The sequence below is a fragment of the Rhinatrema bivittatum genome, chromosome 3 (assembly GCF_901001135.1).
Source record: "Rhinatrema bivittatum chromosome 3, aRhiBiv1.1, whole genome shotgun sequence".
Taxonomy (NCBI): domain Eukaryota; kingdom Metazoa; phylum Chordata; class Amphibia; order Gymnophiona; family Rhinatrematidae; genus Rhinatrema; species Rhinatrema bivittatum.
The window spans coordinates 582,076,684-582,100,532 of record NC_042617.1 but is presented as its reverse complement, the minus strand read 5'-3'; the positions used below and the strand labels follow the sequence as shown (position 1 = coordinate 582,100,532).

Below are 23,849 nucleotides of genomic sequence, written 5' to 3'. Positions count from 1 at the left end.
ATGTTTGAGTTGGTAGTTGGTTTATTGGTGCAGTGTCTGTATGTTTAAGCCATGTTTCCATTATGGCGCATAGGTCCGGGTTTGAGTCAAGAAGAAGGTCATTTAGTATTAGCGTTTTCTTGGTGAGTGATTGGGCGTTGAATAGAATCAGGGAGAATAGAGCTAAGCCTAGCGTCTGTGTAAGAGGGGAAATCATGATTGGGATGAGGGATTTGTAGGTGAGTGGACGGGAAGTCAAGATAGGTTTTCCTGTGAGTATGGTCCTATGATGGAGAATTGGTATTGGAAGACTGATAGGCATTGAGGCCTGATGTAACCGGTGATCTGGTTGTTTGAATTTCTAGGATGGGGTTGATGAATGCAGGAATTATGAGGTTTGATGAGTTTGTGGCTGGTAGAAAGAGTGTTGTAGGTTGGTTTGATGAAGGTTGGAAGTTAGTTGGAATGAGTGCTGGATGAAGATTGGATGAGTACTGGAGACTGGTTGGCTGGATGTTTGATGAAGATTGGATGAGTACTGGAGACTGGTTGGCTGGATGTTTGATGAAGATTGGATGAGTGCTGGAGACTGGTTGGCTGGATGTTTGATGAAGATTGGGTGAGTTACGGAGGTTGGATTGATGGGTGCAGTGGTATGAAAGGTAATTAGCTCTCTGAGGGCAAGACTGGAGCGCGCCTGGTAGCCTCTAGGGATGAATTACCGACCCGTCACTCCCAGCACGGTTAGGAGTAGGAAATAGAGCTACTAACGTTCTGTAGGTCAGTATAGGGACTGCACCTGCACGGCTGTACTAAGGGCACACCCAGGAAACTGTCTTACTGTGAAATGGATTGGCCCTGGACCTGGGGCACTCCAAGGGGCGCGCTAAGGGGCAGGCCCCTTAGGTCGCGCTCCTTCGGGCGCGCGCCTCTGCCGTGTGGAACTTAAATTTAAAGGTCTTCCAAGTGCCTTCTGATAGGCCTACAAGCTCTCTGGGGGCGCAGTTAACTCACCGCGTGGCGTCGGAGGAGACGGAGGCTTTCCTTTACGGCGTCAGGCCTTCCTTTTCCTTTTTTTGTTTTTGAATTATTTATTTGTTTTAAAGCTCCCGCTTTTGTCTCCTCTGCACGGCTCACCGAGTAAGGTGAGCGGGCTCTTGCCCCAAGTGGGCTGCGTCGATTGCGCGAGCCCCAGCAGAGGAGGGTCGAGGAGCTGGTGAAGCCGGGAGAAGGAGCAGCGCAAAGGGGACGCTGCCGTGTGGAACTTAAATTTAAAGGGCTTCCAAGTGCCTTCTGATAGGCCTACAAGCTCTCTGGGGGCGCGGTTAACTCACCGCGTGGCGTCGGAGGAGACGGAGGCTTTCCTTTACGGCGTCAGGCCTTCCTTTTCCTTTTTTTGTTTTTGAATTATTTATTTATTTGTTTTAAAGCTCCCTTCATATTCATGAAGGGGTGATTACACTTGAAGCCGATAGTGTGTAACCCACCAGTCCCATGGACTTAAATGTAATCCTTGCACATTTGATGAAGCCACCCTTTGAACTGTTAGACAAAAAGTACCTCACTGGAAAGTGTTACTCCTTATTGCTGTAGTCTTGGCATGCAGAGTTAGCAAGCTACAAGCCTTAGAGTATTTCCCACCTTATCTGTAGTTTTTTCACAACAAAGAACACATCCAAAGTTCTTTCCAAAAGCAGTTTCTGCTTTTCACATCAACCAGTCCATTGTCCTGCCAACTTTGTTCCTGTAACATCATGCTCATAGTGGTGAAAAGAATCTTTGTACCTTGAAAAAGAGCTCTGGGAAGTACTCTAAACGGAGAACTTGGCCACATCGACAAGCATCTCAACTTTTTGTCTGATATGATCCAAACAGACTAGGATGAGCAGTTTCAAAATACACTCTTTCCAATTGGATAGCTGAATGCATAAAACACTTATGTTTCAGCAGGACTTAATCTTACCAGTCCTGTAAATGCCCATCAAGTTAGAGCTATGGCCTTTTCCATTGCTTATTTGCAAGAAGTTCATGTTGAAGACATCTGCAAAGTTGCCACATGGTCCTTGGTGCCCTTTTTTACATCTCACTACAGTCTTAAGTTCTGATGATGCCTTTGAGAATGCATTATGCAATACTGCCAGCTCAGTCTTCTCTTCATGCTGGATTCTGGTTAGCTTATTTAGTAACTCTCGACTGCAACTCTCAGCTTGGGACTTCCCACATCATATGGGTAATTCATTCTGCTTATCCACAGAAAAAGCAAGTTTGTTTACTGTAAATGCTGTTTTCCGTAGAGAACGGTCATGAGAGACAATTCCTCCTCTCTGGAGAATTGACTACATTACTAGTTAGCTCTGTGGCGGCTCTGGAGGCGACATCTGTGTGGGAATTCCTGCACGTGCTCAGAGCTCAAAACTAAACTAGCTTGGAGGGATGAGCCCGTTCGATGCCGCTGGATTACGTTGCCAACATATGGCTAATTCATACTGCTATCTAAGCAAAATATAACTTATGGTAAGCAAATTTGCTTTCCTCCGTATTCTGTTTTCTCACGTTGGGTACCTTAGTTTGCTGCAGGAGCAGAAAGCGGTCTCTGAGGCTTTGTTGCCTGTTCTGTTGCTTTTTAGCTTTTAGTTTTTGTTGCTAGGTTACTACAACTGCTTGAGGAGAAGCCCCACCCTGATGTATGTATTGTAACAAATACACAGAAGGGAAATCCTATATGTAGCTTTTCTGAGGAGGAGATTTAACTGAAAATCATGATGGAAAATAGTACTTGTTACGCTTGACTTCAGGAATTGAAAACACTGCAGGTTTTCTCTTCAAAGATACATCAGGTTTACTTTCAGAAGGTAAAGCAGAACAGTGTGTGTCAGATTTAAATGATTTGTGAGTAGGGGGTTTGTGTGTGGGGTTGGACTATAATAGATTCCATGTAATGTATTTTGATCAGTTATTAAAGCTCATTTGAGTACAGGGAGCAACTTTTCTCTTTGGAAGAAATGGGAATAGGGGCTCTAAGGCATGCATTTTTTTTTTTTTTTTAGGAGGGGGGGGTTGTTTTTTTTAAGTAAGTCCCATGGCTCTTTTGTATCGGATTAGTTGACATGCTGTTAGGATGACAGAATGGCAGTTTGAGGAGATTCTCCAGTAGAAACAATGAGAAATTTTTACAGTAATAGGTATTTGTCTTATTTTTTACTTTACTGGTGGCTGATTGGTTTACAATCTGCTTTGTGGCTTTAGAAACAAAGTTTTTCCCTTTTGGAATTCATTCTTTTGTGGTTCTTGATTTTTCTGTGTTTTTGTAAATAAATATGAAGGCCCTGTATATGATACATTATTTGCCCAGCATTAAATTGCCTTTTTGCTGAGCACATTTTTGAGTTGCTTATAATAACTTTAAGGGTTGTTTCTTGCTTATATATTTGCACATTTTAGACCATAATCCAAATTAACATTTTAGACAAATTTGCAGGTTTTGCAATTAGGCAGAAGATGCCAATTTTGTCAAAGGATTTTAAATATTTTTTTTCTGCACGTTTCTGTGAAATTGTTTCTCTTCCAGAATTATATAAGCAAAAACGTGTATATAAATGACTGGAACCTTTGTCCAATTTCTTGACACTTACCAGTTTTTTAATGAGAAAGTCCCACTGTTTTGCAGAAAGTGTTTGCATTTTTTTATGCAGTTGCAGGAAATGTAATCCTTGTGCAAAAGATGCATAACTTCAAATTGTGCAGACAATTGACAAAGACCTCTGGTACTTTTTTTGCTTTAACTCCATGTTCTCTTCCTCCTTTTTGCTCATCTGGATCATAGGATTTGTCCCCCTGTATGCAGTATGGATCCCAGTCTTGTAACTTTTTTTTTTCTTTAATGGTTATTCATTGGTCTTTGCAGGGTATCAGTGTGCGTTTTTTATGTTCCCTTCTATAGGTGACCAGAAGCTTTTTAGATTAATTCTTTAGATTTTCTTGCAGTCACCACTTCTTCACATTGAAGCATGTATTGTAATGTTTGCTGTAACTGAGTGCCTGTGCCTCCCTTCTGTTCCATGACATTGTTTTAGTTTAGGAGTCAGCAAACTAGATAAAGAGGCAGGGACAATAGAGGAACCCAGTGACTGAAGCTGTGGATTCAGTTATTTGAATGTGGGCCATGAAGAAGACAGTATACAAAAGTGGAAATAAGAATGCTTCTCATAGCAGATTCATATAACTCAGAAGCGCTGTTATCACTTTAGAATGGTGGATTTGCATAGCAAATAACTCCAGGACTGCTTTGCTACCTTTTTAAGACTTGTTTAGATTTTTGCTGTCATTACCCTGGGGAAAATATGGTGTGAGGAGCTAGTTTGTGGAGCCAATTTATATTGTAAGGAGAACCTTTAAAAAGCAGTGCCAGTTACTTGTTTTCAATTGTATGTGGAAAATGAAAAGCACAGAAACATTTTCAGTGACTTGTCTGTGGGCTTTGGGCAAAGGGCTGTGATACCTGGTATTCCCCACTATCCTTATAGTCATGCAAAAAGTTTTCTAAAAGAGGGAGTGGCTGACGCTTCAGATTTTCATTCTAGAATGTACTCCTTTAGATTTGATTCTGTCTTGTGTCTGAAGAGATGTAGATGGGCAAGAATCACTTTTCTTCCCATCTCCTTGGCATCTGATCTAGAAACTTCTGTGAAGGCATAAAACCCCCAAGTAGCACAATTTGTCAAATAATTTTTTGATTTGAACCTATTTTCTTTTTTTATTTATGGATATATTCTGCTTTTCACAGTTTTTTCAGTGCTTCAAAGTGGATTACATTCAGGTACTGTAGGTATTTATCCCCAGAGGGCTTATAATCTAACGGGCCGATACAGTAAGGTGCGGTAGAAAGAGGTGTGTTAGGGCCGGGCGCCCCCGTGTTTGCCGCATGCACAGTTCAGATCACGTACCGCTCGATACTCTATTTAAATAGCATGCAAATGCAAGCCGCGTCCAACGCGCGACCATGGAGCGCAATCCATTTTACTGTATAGGCGCTATACAGCGCCTATACAGTATCCTGGGTGCGCTGGTACCTGTCATTTCAAATGTCATTTCAAATAACATTTGAAATGACAGGTACCAGGAAGTGGATCCCAACTTTAACCAAAAGAAAACCTAAAATCCCCTCCTCCCGAAGGAAGGCAGGCAAAAAGCAACTCGACATGTAAAGTATTGTGAATAAATGTAACCAAAGTAAACTTACTTTTTCTTTCTTTCAGCCCTCTCTGCCCTCCTCTGGAGGCGCACACCGCGGCTCCCCTGCCTCCCGGGGGCAGCCGGCGGCGAAAGCGGCCCCTGCCGGCGAAGATGGATGAACGCAAGCCCGTAGTGCACGGGCGCTCAAGCCAGCGAAAGCGTATGAACAGGCGTGCGTGATGTCACGGCGTACGTTCATACGCTTTCGCTGATTTGGGGCCCGTCAATTTGGGTGCTCAAGCCAGCGGAAGCGTATGAACGTACGCCGTGACGTCACGCACGCCCGTTCATGTGCTTTCGCTGGCTTGAGCGCCCGTGCACTACGGGCGTGCGTTCGTCCATCTTCGCCGGCGGGGGCAGCTGGAAGCCGCTTTCACCGCCGGCTGCCCCCGGGAGGCAGGGGAGCCGCGGTGTGCGCCTCCAGAGGAGGGCAGAGAGGGCTGAAAGAAAGAAAATAAGTTTACTTTGGTTACACTTATTCACAATACTTTACATGTCAAGTCGCTTTTCGCCCTGCGCCTTGCTTCGGGAGGAGGGGTTTTTAGGTTTTCTTTTGGTTAAAGTTGCTTCGGGAGGAGGGGAGAGAGGACTGGGGCTGCCCCAGAGACCGGCACCCAGGGCAGGTTAGCGGGGGCTGGGGGAAAGTTTGCCGCCTACCCTTACCCCTGCCTCTAACGCGGGGTAAGGGTAGGCGGTAAATTAGCAGGTTAAACGCGCTCTGCATTCCCTTTACTGTAAACGGGCTCTAGCATTCTACCTTGACCGTACAGCTGCCCACAGGAAAAGCACTCAATTGTTTCTTTCCATTTCCATTCCACCAAATTGGGGCAGCCTGTGGGTAAGCAGACTCTCTCCTCCTGGTTAGCGGACTGCATATCCTTTTGCTATCAGGACCGTGTTAAAGCACACTCTGTCAGGGCCATGGCGACTTCAGTAGCACATCTATGATCGGTGCCGCTTCCTGACATTTGCAGGGCTGCTACCTGGAGTTTTCTCCATACCTTTTCAGCCCACTATTGCTTGGACAAGGCCGGAAGACAAGATTCCATCTTCGGTCAATCTGTCCTGCGTAACCTATTCACAACTTGACATACCAACACCCTTCTGCCTACCCGTTAGGGTTCCGGATGCCCTCTACCAAATTCCACCCCAGTCATTGTGCCTGTTGCACGTCTTTGGGTACATTTGGTGTATACTCGGACATCCTCAGCTCGGTACTCACCCATATGTGAGGACTACCATCCTGCTTGTCCTGTGAGAAAGCAAATGTTGCTTACCTGTAACAGGTGTTCTCACAGGACAGCAGGATGTTAGTCCTCACAAAACCCGCCCACCACCCCGCGGTGTTGGGTAAGTTATGTTTCTTATTTTATTTTTCAGCACTTCCTGTAGCTTTTTAAACAAGACTGAAGGGGGACCCCTGCTGGCTGCGGGGTTAGTGCCATCCTGGGCATGCCCAGTAGGGGCCAGTCAAAGTTCTAGAAACTTTGACAAAAGTATTCTGTGATTGGGCTCCATCCCGATGATGTCACCCATATGTGAGGACTAACATCCTGCTGTCCTGTGAGAACACCTGTTACAGGTAAGCAACATTTGCTTTTCTTTATTTACAAGTTCATAGCTATATTATATCTACAATACTTAGAGAAACACTTCCAATAGTGTCACAGGCTTTTAATGCATATGCTAGGATGTCATAAACAGACATTCTTTAGCACAATTGTATAAGTTCCTCTATAATTTAGACACATATACAACGTTTGTTATATTAGCAATGTGATTTACATCTGCAACTTAATAGTGAGAATATAAAAATAGATATTACATTAATGTGTCTACTGAAAATTGTATCCTATGTGAATTGCAGTTTCACATTCTTTTTTTTTATAATTAAAGTTTTTTATTGAAAGTGTGCAAAAAATACATACAACTGTAGCATGAACGTATAAACCATGTACAATAAAAGCATGTTATCAAAACAAGAGAGATCATTCTAGTCACATTACAATTTGCAACAACTCCCTTATCCGCAAGATCCCCTCCCCCCCACCCCCCTCCCACCCTACCATCTGCTTAGGAGGATAAGGAAGAAACCGTGTGCAAAGAGGACTTCAACAAAGCTGGGCGTTGTGTGGAATAGTGTAATAGTTGAAAGGCTCAAAGGCCCTGTTGTGCTTGCCAATCCCTGTAAGGTTGCCACACCTTCCGGGACCTGGCCACCTCATTGGCTTTGAATGAACCAACGCTATCATGTAACATACTAAGGATCAGCAGGCGGCCATGGATTTTCTCAAAAGCAATAGGACCTGGCGATTTCCACTCCAGGGCAATTTGGCATTTAGCAGCTGCGACAACATAAGTAGCCAGTTTCCCTTGAAGTGCTGACAAGTCAAACGGCATATTCAGTAACACCTGTTCAGGTGTGAGGGCTATCTCACTCCCCAACACCTCTCGAAGGAGAGAGGTCAAGGCCGCCCAAAATTGCATTTGCAGTTTCACATTCTACGTAAGATATGTTTCCCCTGCACAAGCAAAGTATATGAATGAAATCGGTTCTGATCATTGTTAGAAATGCTCTGTTGTCTGCCTTTCTTGTACGTTGCTTGTGGGAATGTCCGCAAATATTAGCATTTTGGAATAGTTATTTGATGGCAAATATGACAAAAAAAAGTCTGTGATTATCAACTGTGGCTTTGCTATATTACATCTTGTATCCCATGGGAGGACGCATAAGTCTTTCCTGGTCAAAACTTGTTTATTGGCAATGTGCTCTATCTTTCTCAAATGGCTAGATGCAATCCCACCTGATAATGCAATGTGGCATTCTCAAATGTTTGACATGATGACCATGGAATTTAAAACTGCATACCTGAGAACGGAAAAAGCACGGAAACTTTACAATGCTATACCCTTCTTTGCAGACTTTAGATCTGGATAGGAGACACTTACAGTTTTATGAATGATGCTTAAGTTTTGAACTTACTGTTGGATTGCTTTGAATAATTCAGCTGTTTATTGATTTCTTTATACAGCAGGAAGAGGGAAATTGCATAACATTTCATAGTTTTGTTCCATTGTATTGACTGGATATACAATAAAGTTTGTTTAAAAAGGCACATTTTATCTTTTCTTTACAAAGAAAAGGATTGCATTTAGAGTAAATAGATGTTTTGAAATATGCTGATCTGATTGGTCATAGATTTCTGGCTTAATATATAGCTCCTTTTTTGTACAAGTTTAACATTTCTTTTTCATCTGTTAATACACTATTGCTGCTTCAGATACATTTTACATTTGGTATTTTTATTAACAGGATTAGATTAAAATGTCAAAATACTTAACAGTTATGAACAAGTTGAAAGTTTCATGGTTTTAATTTACATTTTTTTTTTTTTACAGTTTATTTCCCTGTTAAGAGCAAGCCACTGAAAATGGGTAGATCTAATACTAGATCGCATTCTTCAAGATCAAAGTCCAGATCTCAGTCCAGTTCCAGGTCGCGTTCTAGGTCACACTCTAAAAAAAAGAGATACAGGTAAGTTTGTACTAGTTGAAGGGACTGGATGATGACCACTGTTGGTTGGTAGGAGTAAATGTGGTGCAGTAGATGCTGCACCTTTTACAGAAGAAGTTGGTTTGGAATTAGCAGAATTGAAAATGGATGATGATATTTTGTTTCCTTTACAGGTGAAACTCTTTTCTTGAATATGGGGTTGGATGGGATCCATCCTTGTGCATAATAAAGGGAACTCTGAGAGGTTGATGGGTCTGTTCTATAGAATAGTGGTTCTTAAATTTTTTTTCTGTTGGGATACACTTGACAGATGTTTCCTAACACATGACCGTAACAGGGCTAAATGTAAACATATATACTCTGCATCCACAGGAACCATCCCCCTGCCCCCCCCCCCCCCCCAACAATGGGTGCAGAACAGAACTAGGCCATTCACCAAACAATTATAGAAACATAGAAATGACAGCAGAAGATGACCAAACGGCCCATCCAGTCTGCCCAGCAAGCTTCACACTTTTTTTTTTTTTTTCATGCTTATCTGTTTCTCTTGGCTCTTAGTAACCTTTTGGTTCTATTTCCCTTCCACCCCCACCATTAATGTAGAGAGCAGTGTTGGAGCTGCATCTAAGTGAAATATCTAGCTTAATTAGTTAGGGGTAGTAACCGCCGCAATAAGCAAGCTACACCCATGCTTATTTGTTTACCCAGACTATGTAATTCAGTCTTGTTGGTTGTCTGTATATAGATCCACTTTTCTTCATTCCCCCTGCTGTTGAAGCAGAGAGTTATGCTGGATATGCATTGAAAGTGAAGTATCAGTCTTTCTGCCCTACCGTTGAAGCAGAGAGCTAAGCTGGATATGCTTGAAGTGTCAGACTTTCTCCCCTGCCGTAGAAGCAGAGAGCTATGCTGGATATGCATTGAAAGTGAAGTATCAGGCTTGTTTGGTTTGGGGTAGTAACTGCCATAAAAAGCAAGTTACTCCCTGCTTTTTTGTGAATGCAAATCTTTTTTTTTTTTCCCACATTGGATTCCCTATATAATCCACTATATAGTGGATTCACTATATAAAAAAGATATTTCTGATGTCATCTCAGTAACAGCAACACAAACCCTCCTGACTACTAGGTGCAATAGCCCTACTTATGAAAAGACAGCAATTTACCACCAATGCATGTCCTATTGAAGACAATAAATAAGACCGTCACAAATGCCTACATGACATCTGTCACATGCACAGAAACGACCTTCACCAAGTACAGAAAGACCACAAATTACTAATATGGAGACAAGCTGCAATGGAAAATGCAGTCCAAAACTGGAGAAATAGAAACAAATATAGCACCTAACATACTCCCAGAATCTGCAGTAATACACACAAAATAATCCGTAAAAAGTTAATTCTGTATTATGGAATGCACTCAAACAATCTTGCCTATGAAAAGGCAATACTACAAATATTAAACTGGGTCCTAAACACCAATACACCTTCTATTAGGAAAACAGAACAAGCCAAGCTGCCATAGAGCCACACACAAACTACAGGCTTAGATAATACTCATACTTGGATCAACATGCAGACCACAGATAGACCATCACTAAATATAGAATTCAGTGACCAAAAAGTAAATGTTTGTTTTTCCATTATACTACGTACATAGCATTGTTTCTTGCTGTTTTTGTAATTCTGCTTCTGTACATTTCTATTTATACATTCCTCAAATATGAAAATACAAAAACTATACTAATAAACAGAAAAGTGTTCTTCTGCATTCTGGCAGGTCACTCCCCACCAGTGGGTTATTCACCTTTGCCAGCAAATGGAGACAGAGCCAAAGCTGATGTCACAGCTATATAGTCCTGTCCTGACAGCCCACCAGTATTCTGTCTCCAGCAGATGGTGGACATTCATTTCCCTATGGGGTATTGCCTGTGAGCTAGAAAGTAAAGATAGAAAGGGCAAAAGGAGACAGAAAGATGAGACATCTACATAGCACCACTTGCCTCCTGAGGTGATACCGTTCGGTACCTCCCTCAGATGTCCAGTAACCTTAGGTGGCATAGACTTAATTCACTTAGCAATTGCAGGCCAAGAGAGGCTCAGCGGTGAGGGCTTTTGCTGTCTTCCCCCATAGCTGGGACCTGTTCCTGCTCTCAGCCAGGGAGGGCTAAGCTTAGATAAAATTTATTTTATTTAAAAAAGGGGAGGGGGGGGCAGGAGAGAGGAGTTTTCCTTCAGGGTCTGTTTCCTCAGCATTTGGCCTTTCTGCTCATGTCTCTGAGGAGTTCTGTGAGGTGTGGAGGTAGTTCAGGCACAGTAGGTTGAGCAGCCTTATGGCTAGACCCTGCTTTCAGGCTTTTCCCTGCTTTGACATCTGGTAGGCTGTGAGGGTGATTCGCTTGCTTTTCTCTGTGCTCTGGCACGCGCCTGCACATTCCTATTGTGTGCAGGTGCCAACTGTGCGTCCAAAATTTGGGTGTTCCTTGGGTGTGTGTATACCTGGATGCCTGGTTTGGGCAAGCGTGTACTATATGTGTGTACCTAGACGCACATTTTTTGTGTCCCTTTTACGCGTGAGTGCTTCACCACATTTTTTGTGCCTATACCTGTCTGAGCACCTTACACCCATGGCGCCTGTGGTGAAGAAGTCTAGGCGCTTATCTATTTGCCATGTTAGGGCGATACAGCCAGAGCTTTCTTTAAGTCTGTCAGCGCTACCTGGATGCTTGTGGGGACTTACCTCCCTCTGATTTTGTAGTTGATGGTCCCCTGATCTTAGTTGGAAGGGAGTGGGATGCTGTGTTCTCTCCCCCCCCCCCCCCCCCCTTTTGGTTGATTCACAGGCAGATTCCTCAGGGAATGCTTGCTCTTTGGATGTCATGTTTTAACCCTATGTACCCATCCTCTCTTTCCTGGGTGGAATTCTTCCAGGAATTACATTTCCTCAGGGGCAGTCTTCTGAGTCTACTATACCTGCTGGTTCAGGACCAAGTGCTCAGTTCTTCAGTGCCTGCCGCCATGGTATTGTGCAGTTCTGGTCACCACATCTCAAAACAAATATATAGCAGAACTAGAAAAGGTCCTGAGAAGGGTGACCAAAACAATAAAGGGGATGGAACAATTCCCCTCTGAAGAAAGGCTAAAGAGGTTAGAATTCCAGCTTGGAGAAGAGACAGCTGAAGAGATGATAGAGGTCTATAAAATGAGTGGAATGGAACAAGTAAAATTAATCAGTCTACTCTTTTTCCTGTCGATAGCAGGGCTGAATTATCCATGCTGGTTGAAAAATCCTCCGGGCAGGCTCAAGGAGGATCTTATTCTAGTTGTTAGCTTTGCTTTGAGGGCTGCTTGCATCTTTTTGCACGGTCTAGCGCGCTCTGCTCCTTCAGTCTGAAGTACCCCGCCCCCCCCCCCCCCCCCCCCCCCCCAAAGCAGGGAGAAAAACAGCTGAAGCCACAGCTCTATCCATCCCCCAACAGGACAGTTCTGGCACAGCAGGCCATCTCCCAGATCTTAGTTGTTCTCTCCAGGCTTTTTGCATCCCTGGAGCCCAGCAACCAAAATCCTCCTCCGGCTAGTCCCTTGTCCGGGGAAGGGACCTTCTGAGGATGAAGCACAACCTTCTAAGGAGAAGCCGCAGGGAAGACTACATTCTCCTTCGCCCCAATTCTCTCCCCAGCCAAGCTCGGCTTCACAGGACTCTCCCCCCTCATCGCTGGTATCCTCTATGGGCATTTCCTCTGACCCACCTGAGGAGCCGCCTGAACGCCCCTTCCCACCGGAGGACCTCTCCTATTCAAAATTCATTGAAAAGGTGGGAGCGAGACTCTGGGTCAAGACTAGGAAGATCCCGGACCCAAAAGCGGAGGTCATGGGCATCTACCTTATAAATGGCCTGTGACCGACGGCCCGCAAATGCGCAGTAGAGACCAGCTCTACCGCGCATGTGCGGGCGAGCACGTCGCTCTGAGGCAGCTTCAGAAAGAAAAAAAAAATGGCGGCGTCCAGTGGCAGCAGCGGCTGTACCGGCAGCGGGCGGCGACGGCGGTAGCGGCGACGGCGGTGGCGACGGCGGTAGCGGGCGGCGACGGCGGTAGCGGGCGGTAGCGAGGGAGGGAGAAGAGAGAGAGAGGGAGGGACGGACTGAGTGGGAGGGAGGGACGGAGAGAGAGAGTGGGAGGGATTGAGTGAGGGAGGGATTGAGTGAGGGAGGGATTGAGTGAGGGAGGGATTGAGTGAGGGAGGGATTGAGTGAGGGGGAGGGAGGGGGACTGAGGGAGGGAGTGGGACTGGGAGGGAGTGGGGACTGAGGGAGAGTGAGTGGGACTGAGGGAGAGTGAGTGGGACTGAGTGAGTGAGAGGGAGGGGGGGAGGGAGGGATTGAGTGGGAGGGAGGGATTGAGTGGGAGGGAGGGATTGAGTGGGAGGGAGGGATTGAGTGGGAGGGAGGGACTGAGGGAGGGAGTGGGACTGAGGGAGAGGACGGAGGGAGTGGGGACTGTGAGAGTGGGACTGAGTGAGAGGGAGTGAGTGAGACTGAGTGGGAGGGAGGGACTGAGTGATAGGAGAGGGAGGGTGGAGAGGAGTGGGTGAGGGAGGGGGTGGTGAAGAGTGAGGGGAGAGAGAAAGAGGGGGAGGTGAGAGACAGAGGGATGTAGCCCGTTTTAACGGGCTTAACGGCTTGTAATAAAGATATTTGAAATGCCATCTGAACTGATAGCAATCCGCTGGACGCGGGGTTAGAAAAAGCCTGGCAGTCACCATTCTCTACTGACTCCCAGAAAGACAAACCTAAAGTTCAGAATGAGGCAATCCCCATACTTTACCTTTCCTGAGCTTCCGCATGCCTCTAGTCATGAAATCCACCATGAAGCGCACTAAAAAGACTAGGTTGCATTCAAACATGTCACCGGGTGAGGACAATCGCTACCTGAATGACTTTGGGAAAATAGTCTTTCCAATCTGCCATGCTGGATGCCAAAATACAACACCAGTTTTATATCACCCAGTATCTTTGAGTGCATCCAGTCATTGAAACCATCTTGGGCGATGATGCATCACCCGCAGGGTTCCCACAACCGGTACTGGACATGGAGGAAGGCTTACGATACCTCCTCCTTCATACCATCTACAAATCCTTTGAAACATTGTCAAGGACGTCCGTTTCAGCCAGAGCGGCTCATTGCCTAGCCTGGCTGAGAGCCAGTACGATTGCCTAGCCTGTCTGAGAGCCAGTATGATTAGAGAGGATGTCTACCTGGCAGACCTCCCCTGCAAAGGAGACAACCTATTCGGGGCAAACTGCAGGAAACTACCTCATTGTTGAAGGAGCAGAACGTAGCAGTTCTGTCATTGGCTTTTCAGTCGGACCCATCTACAAGCGCGAAGCACTACTATGCTGCGTACCATAAACTCGATTTCCAGCGACGCCCATTCCTTCCCTATCTACCATCCAGGGGGCTGGCTTTCCAACTGCCATGCCATCCTCCCCAGCAACCTCAGCAAAGAGGGAGATCCAGGGGCCAACAGCAGCAGCACCAGCCGTCCACCCCCACAGAGCTTCTAAAACAAACAGGGCCAAACACCACCAAACCCAGTGGGGTGGGCGGGGGGGGGTGGCGGCAGGATAACACAGTTTTTCAATGCCTGGCATCCAACCAATGGGTGCTGAACATTATTTCCAATGGATACAGACTAAATTTTAAGCATTCCCCCACACTTCCCTGGATTGTGGTCCCTCGCAAGGGCCTCTCAAGGCAGATCTTCTGGGAGGAGCTGTCCACGCTTCTTGCCCAGCAAGCCATCCAGGTGATTTCACCATGTCAGTAGGGAAAGGGATTCTATTTCCCATATTTCCTCATACCCAAGAAGTCGGGAGGTCTATGATTCATCTTGGATCTCCGGGAGCTGACAAAATTCCTCCTCAGTGAGAAGTTCAAGATGACGTCCTTGAAGATTATCCTGCCCTTCCTACAGTCCAAGGGCTGGATATGATACCTGGATCTCAAGGATGCCTATTCCCACATCCCCATGCACAGTGCCTCATGCGGTATCTGTGCTTCCAGTCCAGTGGGCAGCACTGCCAATACAGGGTGTTCCCCTTTGAGCCTATCTTCTGCCCCCCGAGTCTTCACCAAATGTCTGGCAGTGATGGTGGCCCACCTTCGTCGAAGGGGGATTCAGGTCTTCCCATACCTGGACAATTGGTTGTTCATAGCCTCGGACACCTCAACCCTGGAGCAGTATCTGAAGGAATCAATCGACCTCCTTCAGGGACTGGGACTAGTGATAAATTACAAAAAGTCCAATCTCTGACCAACACAAATCCTACAGTTTATGGGAGCAAGAAAGGACATGCTGTGCAACAGTGTTCCTGCCCAATGAACGAGCAGATGTCTTATGCCACTGGCCAAGCAGTTAGTGTCCACCCGGAGTGTTTCAGCCCATCAAATCCTCACGTGCCTAGGCCACATGGCAGCAGCGATCTATGTGGTTCCACACACCAGGTTCCACATGCGTCGCCTACAGTGGGGCTAAAGGCTCAGTGGACCAGATATTGGCAACCATTGTTGGAGACAGACTGCCTTACCCGTTCCATGTGCAGGGATGTAGCTTGGTGGCTGCGCCCACAGACACTTACGAGAGGTGCATTATTCTGAATGCCACCCCATGAGGTAATCCTAACCATGGATGCTTCGTGCACAGGATGGGGAGCCCACATAGGCCACCTACAGAAGCAGGGCCTTTGGTCACTGTCAGAGAGGACTCAACAGATAAACCTCTTGGAGCTTTGAGCAATCCGAAACACACTTGGTACCTTTGTAGATCAGGTTTGGGGGAAGTATGTCGTGGGTCACAGTCAGTCAGGTGGCCATGTTCTACATCAACGAAGGAGGGGGGTCCGGGTTTTTGAGACTCTGCAAGGAAGCAATTAGCCACTCTGGAGTGGGCTGCCCAGCACTCTTATCAGGTTGCAAGTCACTTATCTTCCAGGGGTAGCGAATGTGCATGAAAGACTGCCTGAGCAGGATTTTTAACCGACAGGAGTGGTTGTTGAACCAGAGAGTCGCGGACAACATATTTGCCCAGTGGAGTACCCCGTCATGGATCGGTTTGCAACAATACACAACAGGAAGGTACACGAGTTCTGTTCCGTGTTTCCAAATCTACTGAGATCAGCGCAGGATGCCTTTCTCATCCTATGGTTGGGGCCATTACCCCTGCTGTCCTGCACTGTCCAGAAATAATTGGAAGATGTTGCCTGCTTAATCCTGATAGCCCCAATCTGCCTGCGTCAACCGTGGTACGCCTACCTCTTCCAACTATCGATAGCTCCACCCATTCCCCAAGATCACGACATGTATCGCCTTTTGCAAGAAGGGGGATCTCTTTGACAACTGATGCAGTCCTCTCCATCTTACAGCCTGGAGATTGAAAGGACACTACTAACAGAACAAGGGGTATCGTATGAGGTCCAAAATGTTCTCATCTCCTCGTGTAAATATTCCACATGGAGACACTACTACCTGAAGTGGAAAAGGTTTTCCACCTGGTGCCAGTGACGCCAGGTAGACCCATTTGCCTGTTTTGCCCGAGACACTTCTGGACTACATGCTCACTCTCTACCGATCGGGACTAGTGACAGCCTCAGTGCGGGTACATGTCAGTGCAATAGCAGCCTATCACCGCCCACACAGTGGCCTTCCGATTTCATCACACTCATTGGTCTCTCATTTTATGGAGGCCTCCTACACCTTAGACCCCCAGTGACGAAATCTCCCGTGTCCTGGGACCTAAGTCTGGTTCTCGAACAGCTCATGCTACCTCTTTTCGAACCAATGAACAGTTCTTACATCAAGTACTTGACCTTGGAAGGTGGTCTTAGTCGATTTGACGTCAGCTAGAAGAGTTAGCGAGTTGCAAGCACTGGTCCACTACTCCCCCCCCCCCCCCCCCCCCACACACACCTGCATTTTCACCATGTCAGTGACCCCTCAGACTCTCCCTTCCTTTCTGCTGAAGGTGGTCTCTGAATACCATCTCAACCAGACTATTACTCTTCCCACATTTTTTCCCAAAACCGTATAATCATGCCAGAGAACACCTGTTGCATACTCTGGACTGCAAAAGAGTGCTTGCATACTACAAACAAAGAACTCTCGTAGATCACAGGGGCTTCACAGCTGTTTGTTTCCTTCAGCCCGAATGCGCCAGGTCTTCCGGTGGCAAAATGGACCATTGCAAGTTGGATTTCGCAATGAATCCAATTCTCCAAGCACTCCCGCTCACTTCTGACCAGAGCAAAGGTGCATCAGGTCAGAGCGGTGGCTGCATCAGTTGCTCACTTGCACAATGTGCCACTCCTAGACATATGCAGCATATCTGTGCATATCTTCACTGCCCATTACGGTCTGGACCAGATGCAAAGCTGGGAGCGGCGGTGTTGTATCACTTTGTGCGAGAGAACCCTCCATGGCTATCCACGGTAAGACAGGTTGGGCTCGCTTAATGGATTAAAGGTTAAGGGTGAGGGCCCTTGTGCCGAGCGAGGCACAACTCAGGAGCTGGAGACTCCTATACAGCTAATTCATCCTGCTACCTATGGAAACACAGTTTATGGTAAGCAAACTTGCTCTTTGAAAAGTACAAAGACCAAGGGGGAGACACAATTAAGTTACTAGGTAATACATTTGCAACTAATAAGAGATTTTTTTTTTTTACTCAATTAAGCTCTAAAATTCATTGCTAGATGATGTGGTGAAAGCTATTAGTGTAGCTGTGTTTAAAAAGACTTCGACAAGTTCCTGGAGAAAGCGTCTATTAACCATTAAGATGGAGTTGCAGAAATCCACTGCTTATTCTTGGGATAAGCAGCTTAGAATCTATCTACTCCTTGGGACCTGCCAAGTACTTGTGACCTGGCTTGACCACTGTTGGAAACAGGATACTGGTTTGATGGACTTTTGGTCTGACCCAGTTTGGCAAGTCTTATGCTCTTGTACTGAATTTTATGAATAACCTATATATATATTTGTTTAAATATTTATATATTTTAAACTTTATTTCCTTGCATTATACCTCTCTAGATTGCCTTCTGCTGGCAGATTAAATTTAACTTGTGTGAAGTTGAAATGTACATTTTAAAGTTTATTCTGTACTCATTTCTTTTCTATTTGTTTTAGTTCTAGGTCTCGGTCTAGGACATATTCACGGTCTCGCAGCAGAGATCGTGTTTATAACAGAGACAACAGAGACAACAGGGACAACAGGGACAACAGGGACTATCGCAGAGATTACAGAAATAATAGAGGAATGAGACGTCCTTTTGTTTACAGAGGAAGGGGGAGAGGTTATTATCATCAAGGAGGAGGTGGTAGATATTTCCGAGGAGGCTACAGGCCTATGTGGAATCGTAGGCACTCTCGAAGTCCTCGTCGAGGACGCTCCCATTCCAGGAGTCCGAAAAGGAGGTCTGTGTCTTCCCAGAGATCTAGAAGCAGATCCCACAGATCATATAGATCTTCCAGGTCTCCAAGGTCCTCATCATCACGGTCTTCATCTCCATATAGCAAATCACCCATCCCTTCCAAAAAACGTGGCTCTCTGGAGAAGCAAGCTAAGAAGAATGAAGGGGGCACTTCACACCATAGCCCTCTGAACAGTAAATCTCAGAATGAACAGAATGCACATGATCCATCTGAATCCCTTGATGAACTGAATAAAGCAGCAGTACATGGGGATAGCTGGACTGGCCTTTCTACATATGACAACAGTCCAAGGTCCCCTCTCAGCCCATCTGTTGCTTCACCATCCAGTTTGAGTTCATCTCGCTCAGATGCCCCTCTACCTAGCACAGTCCATTCAGGCAAAAAAACACCTTCTCCACGTTCACATTCTAGACATCGTAGTCCTGGGAGATCGGACTCTGGCTCACTGGAAAATGGTTCAGCTCGTTATAGTCCGTCACAGAATAGTCCATTGCACCATGTTCCATCAAGGAGAAGCCCTGCAAAGACATTGCCGTCCCAGAGTGGTCCACGAGAGGAGAGCCGCATACGTTCTACATTTTACTCCAATGCTGGTGACCAGGAAGTTACAAAGGGTGGAAAGTTTTTGAAAAGGTGAGTCAAGATTGCAACTTGAGTCATCAACCTACAGTGTGTTGCTTTGATTATCTGCAGAAATCTGGGTTATGACCAAAGACTTTTTAATGCTTCAGGCTGCAAGCCCACATTTTTATAAGCCAGGACAAAACATTTTTTAACTCCTAATTTTGTCCTTTATAATTTGTATTTTATATTTTTGCTTTTTATTTTGACATTCTCTGCTCTTTGCCCCACCAGCCTTTTTCTCTACTTCCCTTCCCATCCCTTTAGCTTTTCCTCTTCAATAGCCAGTGGCAGGGTACAACTCCAGAGGCAGCATTAGCTTCTCTCCTACTCACCTGCAGAGGGCAGCTGCTGTCCCATCTAGCTCCTCTGCCTCTTGCTGTTGGAAGCTGCTGTCTCATCCAACTCTTTTCTCTTATGGGTGCCAATGGCAGCTTCTCTTATCTCAGTGCAGCTTCTCTCCTTTGTAGCCACTGTTAGAAGCTTCTTTTCTGGGCTCAAACGCTTACCAGGTGCCAAATGTTTGATATCCAGTCGACCTGCCACCCTGGAGTTTGCTAACTGTGCTTATTTTCAATCTTGTTATAGTGAGACTTGATGGCGCACTTAAAAGTATTATTGAATTGCACCCTGATTATTCTAATAACAGGATCATGTTTGTAATACTTTTAGTAAAAAAACAAACTGTAGAAATGATAAAGAGCAGCATGATTTTAATAACTACTTTCATACTTACATTGTTGATTATGTAATAAATTGTATTAAATCCATGAATTTTAGTTACTAACATTCTAAATTGCCTGCTTGTAAGCCGTGAAAGCTTGGATGCTCTATTCTGTGCCATTGTCATGTGAGTGTAGCTGAATCGTAACTGAAGTAATATGTTCTACTCTTGTCTTTCAATCCTTCTGTGTGTGAAAAAAATAATTATTTCTTAAAATCAAAACTGCTATAAGATGGTTAGAAATGGATATTGACAAACAGTATGCATGTATGATTAAGGCACTTGGCTATGATTCCTGTTAGGTTTTTTTTCTTGTTTCTTTCCCTCATGTCAGATTACATATTGAGTGTTCTATAATTGTCCTTCCTTAGATTTCCTGATGAGAGTTTACTAAATGACAAAATATAATATACAGAAATGCTGTTTGTAAGAAACAGGAGTCTAAAATTTAGAAAATGTATTTATTTATATAGTAATTTTTCTATACCTATTATTAGTGGGGACATCATATTGGTTTACATCAAACATGCAGGATTGAAAAATACATAGAACAGGGTTAAGGGAGGGGGAGCAAAAGGAACTGCTAGGTCATAAGTGTGAAAAATACAATGGAGAGGCAACTCGAGAACAACGTAAGAATTAACAAAATAAACAATAGATTAATCATAAGTAACCAAACGTTTGTACAAGAGAGTGTTAGCCAGGAGAGGGGGAAATTACTGCTGATAGGCTTGTTTGAAGAGCCAGGTTTTTAAGTTGGCTCTGAATTTAGAGGTGCATGTCTCAAGCCGTAGGTTAGGGGGTAGGGAGTTCCAGAGTGTGGGACCAGCAATGGACAGGGCTCGGTCCCTTGTGGAGGAGAGATGTGCCTTTTTTAGTGAGGGCACTTGGAGGGTCCCATTATTGGAAGCTCTGGTGGGTTTGTTAGATTGTGTGGGGCAGAAAGGGTTGACAAGCCAGTTTGAGTTGTGCGTATGTAAAGCTTTGTGGGTCAGAGATAGGGTTTTATATAAGATGCGAGAGGGGATCAGGAGCCAGTGCAAGTTTTTGAGGAGGGGCGTGATGTGGTCATATTTACGGGCGTTAGATATGGTTCTTGCTACTGCATTCTGCAGCATTTGAAGGGGTTTTATTGAAGAGTAGGGGAGGCCTAGGAAGAGGGAGTTGCAGTAGTTCATTTTTGCTGAGAGGGTGGCTTGAATGCGAAAATCACTGGCATGAAGTAATGGTTTTAATTTTTTCATGACATTGAGTTTAAAGAAACCTTCCTTGAGGATTAGGTTGATGTGTTTTTGTAGGTTCAGTTGTTGGTCAATTTGAACCCCGAGGTTTTGTGCACTGGGTTGCCTGCTGAAGATGTCATAAGCAGGATCATTTGCAATGGCGGGTTTAGGGGGTGAGTGTTGAGAAATGAGTAGTTCCGTTTTGGATGTGTTTAGAGCAAGGTGAAGGTCAGAGAGGAGAGCATTGATGGACTCAAGGCAATTTTTCCAGTGATCGAGCACATTTGTGAGGGTATCATGGATAGGTATGATGATCTGCACATCGTCAGCGTATAGGAAGAATTTGAGGCCGAGGTCAGATAGGAGTTGACAGAGGGGGATAAGGGATATGTTGAAGAGGGTGGGGGAGAGGGCGTAGCCTTGGGGGACTTCCTGGGAGAGGGCATAGTAGGTGGATTCAGAGTTACTGATTTTAACTGAGAATTTTCTGTTGGTGAGATATGATGTGAACCACAGGAGTGCGGTGCCCGAGAGACCAGTGTCGGCTAGACGAGTGAGGACATCAGCTGAAATATCTGAGCCAGGAGAAAATTTTTCATTATTTTTAGTTTTCTTTTTTCTTTTTGCTGTTCTGTATTTTTTTCCTTTTTCATAAATTTTGTTTTGCTTTTTTTGGGGGGGGGGGAACACCATGGAGAGGAGATAGAACTTTTGTTTTTGACTGCTGAAGTCCCTAGTGATTGTATCTCAACTCTCCTTCAGGGAGTTGCTAGCTGTTTTGGGATTGGGAGTCCCTGATCCCACTGTTTCCTTCTCCTCTCTCGAAGGGGAGATTCTACTGGGTTCCACTCTGGATGCCTGACTGTTCATCCCTTCGAGGGGTGTCCATCGTTTTCCATTTCCAGCCAAGGGATGGCACTGTTCTGACTGGCACCAGCCCCAAGAATAGTCAAGAATAGCACTCTCCCTTGGGCGCAGATCATGCAGCAGGTCTGTCCATGAGAGAGCTTGTCCATTGTTTCTGCCCGGTGACTCTCCAGTTGTCCCCTGTTTGGGAGGTACTTTGGTATCTGCTGGACTCTCTGGGCATCTTGCTTAAGGATAGTTATCGTCAGTCATTCTTGCCTGCAGGACCCTGCAGCTGATGTGAGGAGAGTTTGGCCATCAGCTGGGTGATCCTGCCTTTCACCCTTTTGCCATGTCCATGGCTGAGTTGGGGGCAGAGTACCCTGCAGCAGAGGTACTGCCCTCTGCTCGCGGTAACATGCAAGCCATTCTTCCCCCCCCCCCCCCCCCTTTTTCAGGATCACCCTATCTGTGGGTCACGTGCTCCCTTAGCAAGGGAAGTATATGCACTCATGGCTAGGGTAGTGATACCTCAGCTTGCTACTTGGTACTCTGTTCTGAGATTGCCCTGGATCTTCCCTGATGCTCTTCGGGTTTCTGGGCTGGTAATTAAATCATGTTCTACTGGCATTTGCACATGCGACTCTCCGGCTTCCTGTTTCCTAGTGGAGCCTTTGGGATTTCTCCTCTGGGATAGTCACTATCAGTTTCCACTGTTTCAAGAAGTCTGGAGTCTCCATCTCAATAGGTTACTCCCTGATTTATTATTTATTTATTTATTTAACACTTTTTCTATACCGACCTTCATGGTAGAGACCATATCAGGTCGGTTCACATCGAATAGGGGAACTGAACCAAGAACAGTAACCAAAACAAAAGGTTGAACATGAAAAAGCAAAGTTACATTTAACAGGGAAATTAAACTTGGAGGCATAGACTGCTGGAAGGAAGGAAAGGCTAGAGATAGCGGAGAAATTATTAGTATAAACAGAGCAGTCAGGAGGCTCTTATTCTGGGCTTAGGGGTAAAATGGAAATCCATTGCTCCTAAAGGAAGTTCTGTCGACTATTGTGTGTCATGGGTATCTGAGAAGGCTTGGCGGAAAAGCCAGGTCTTAAGTTTTTTCTTGAATGTTGGTAGGCAGGGCTCCATTCTGAGGTCAGCTGGGATGTTGTTCCAGATAGTTGGGCCTGCTGTTGAAAAGGATCGGTCTTTAGTTGAGATGAGGCGTGTGGCTTTTGTAGGTGGGGTCTGTAGGGTTCCTTTATATATTTCTCTAGTCGGTCTGTTGGTGAGGTGGAGATTGAGGGGGAATTCGAGGTCCAGATGCAAGTGATTGTAGATGACTTACTGATGGTTTTGGCAGTGAGTTATTCGCTTGGGGTTGATAGACATCCAGGCGACTTCTGCTTGCACCGACAGTTTTCTGTTCTGCCTCCTTGTGTTCTTTGCTCCCTCCGACTTTGATTGCATTGTCAGGGAAGGGGTGGTAAAGCTAAGGCGCCATGGTATCTCTCTGTATACCTGCAGGGAAGGATACACCACGCTTTTTCCACTTATTTTCACCATTCTCTGGCCAATACTTCCTTAGTTTTTCTTATTCTCTAGGTTGCTCACAGGGCCACCTTCTCTTCTTGCGATCCTGTGACAAGATAGATGAACCTGTTCTGACAGGTGCTCTTGAGTGAGCTTCTGGCCTATCTCATCTCCCTGCTCAGGAGTTTTAGGCTAGAGACCTGTTTCGGGGATTGTATCTAATCCCCTAAATCCCTTGATGCTGTCCTGAGCAGTCAGCTAGGTCTGATTCAGCATGCAGTGTCTGTCCCAGCCCTGCCATAATTTGCTACTTGTTCTTCCAAGCGTTGCTTGGGTTTCTTCTGCCCATTCAGCCTACCAGACAAACCTGGGTGCACTCTCTCCAGATACATTTGATCCTTTGGATATCAGTGGACGACAGTTTCTTTCTAGAGGACTCTCAGACCCTACTTTGTTTCTCGGTTGTTTTTCACACCGAAGGAAACTGTGGTTTTCGTCCAAGATCCTCTCGTATTTGCATCTCTGGGTCCTTCCTGTGTCCAGGAGGATCTAGATCCACTGTTTTTGTTGGGGTGCTATTCTGTGATGTGGCGTTTGCTTCTGCTTGCACTCACATCCTTGCTAAGCTTGAGGGTTTGTCTCTTTTCTATGGTTTTCTTTGTAGAACCCAATTCTTCTCCAGTAT

The 23,849-nt window shown here is 45.4% G+C and overlaps 1 protein-coding gene across 9 annotated transcripts in view; it reads left to right on the top strand.

Annotated features, from left to right (window-relative positions):
• Positions 1–23,849, top strand: part of BCLAF1 (BCL2 associated transcription factor 1) — a 163,949-nt gene that overhangs the window by 27,909 nt on the left and 112,191 nt on the right. For all 9 annotated transcript variants that reach the window (XR_003855768.1, XR_003855770.1, XR_003855769.1 and 6 more), the window contains exons 3-4: positions 8,611–8,746; positions 17,909–18,847. Coding sequence is in view for 6 of the 9 variants with exons in the window: in XM_029596622.1 (XP_029452482.1) it covers positions 8,643–8,746; positions 17,909–18,847 (1,043 nt within the window). In the remaining 3 variants the exon portion in view is untranslated. The remainder of the gene's footprint in view (positions 1–8,610; positions 8,747–17,908; positions 18,848–23,849) is intronic.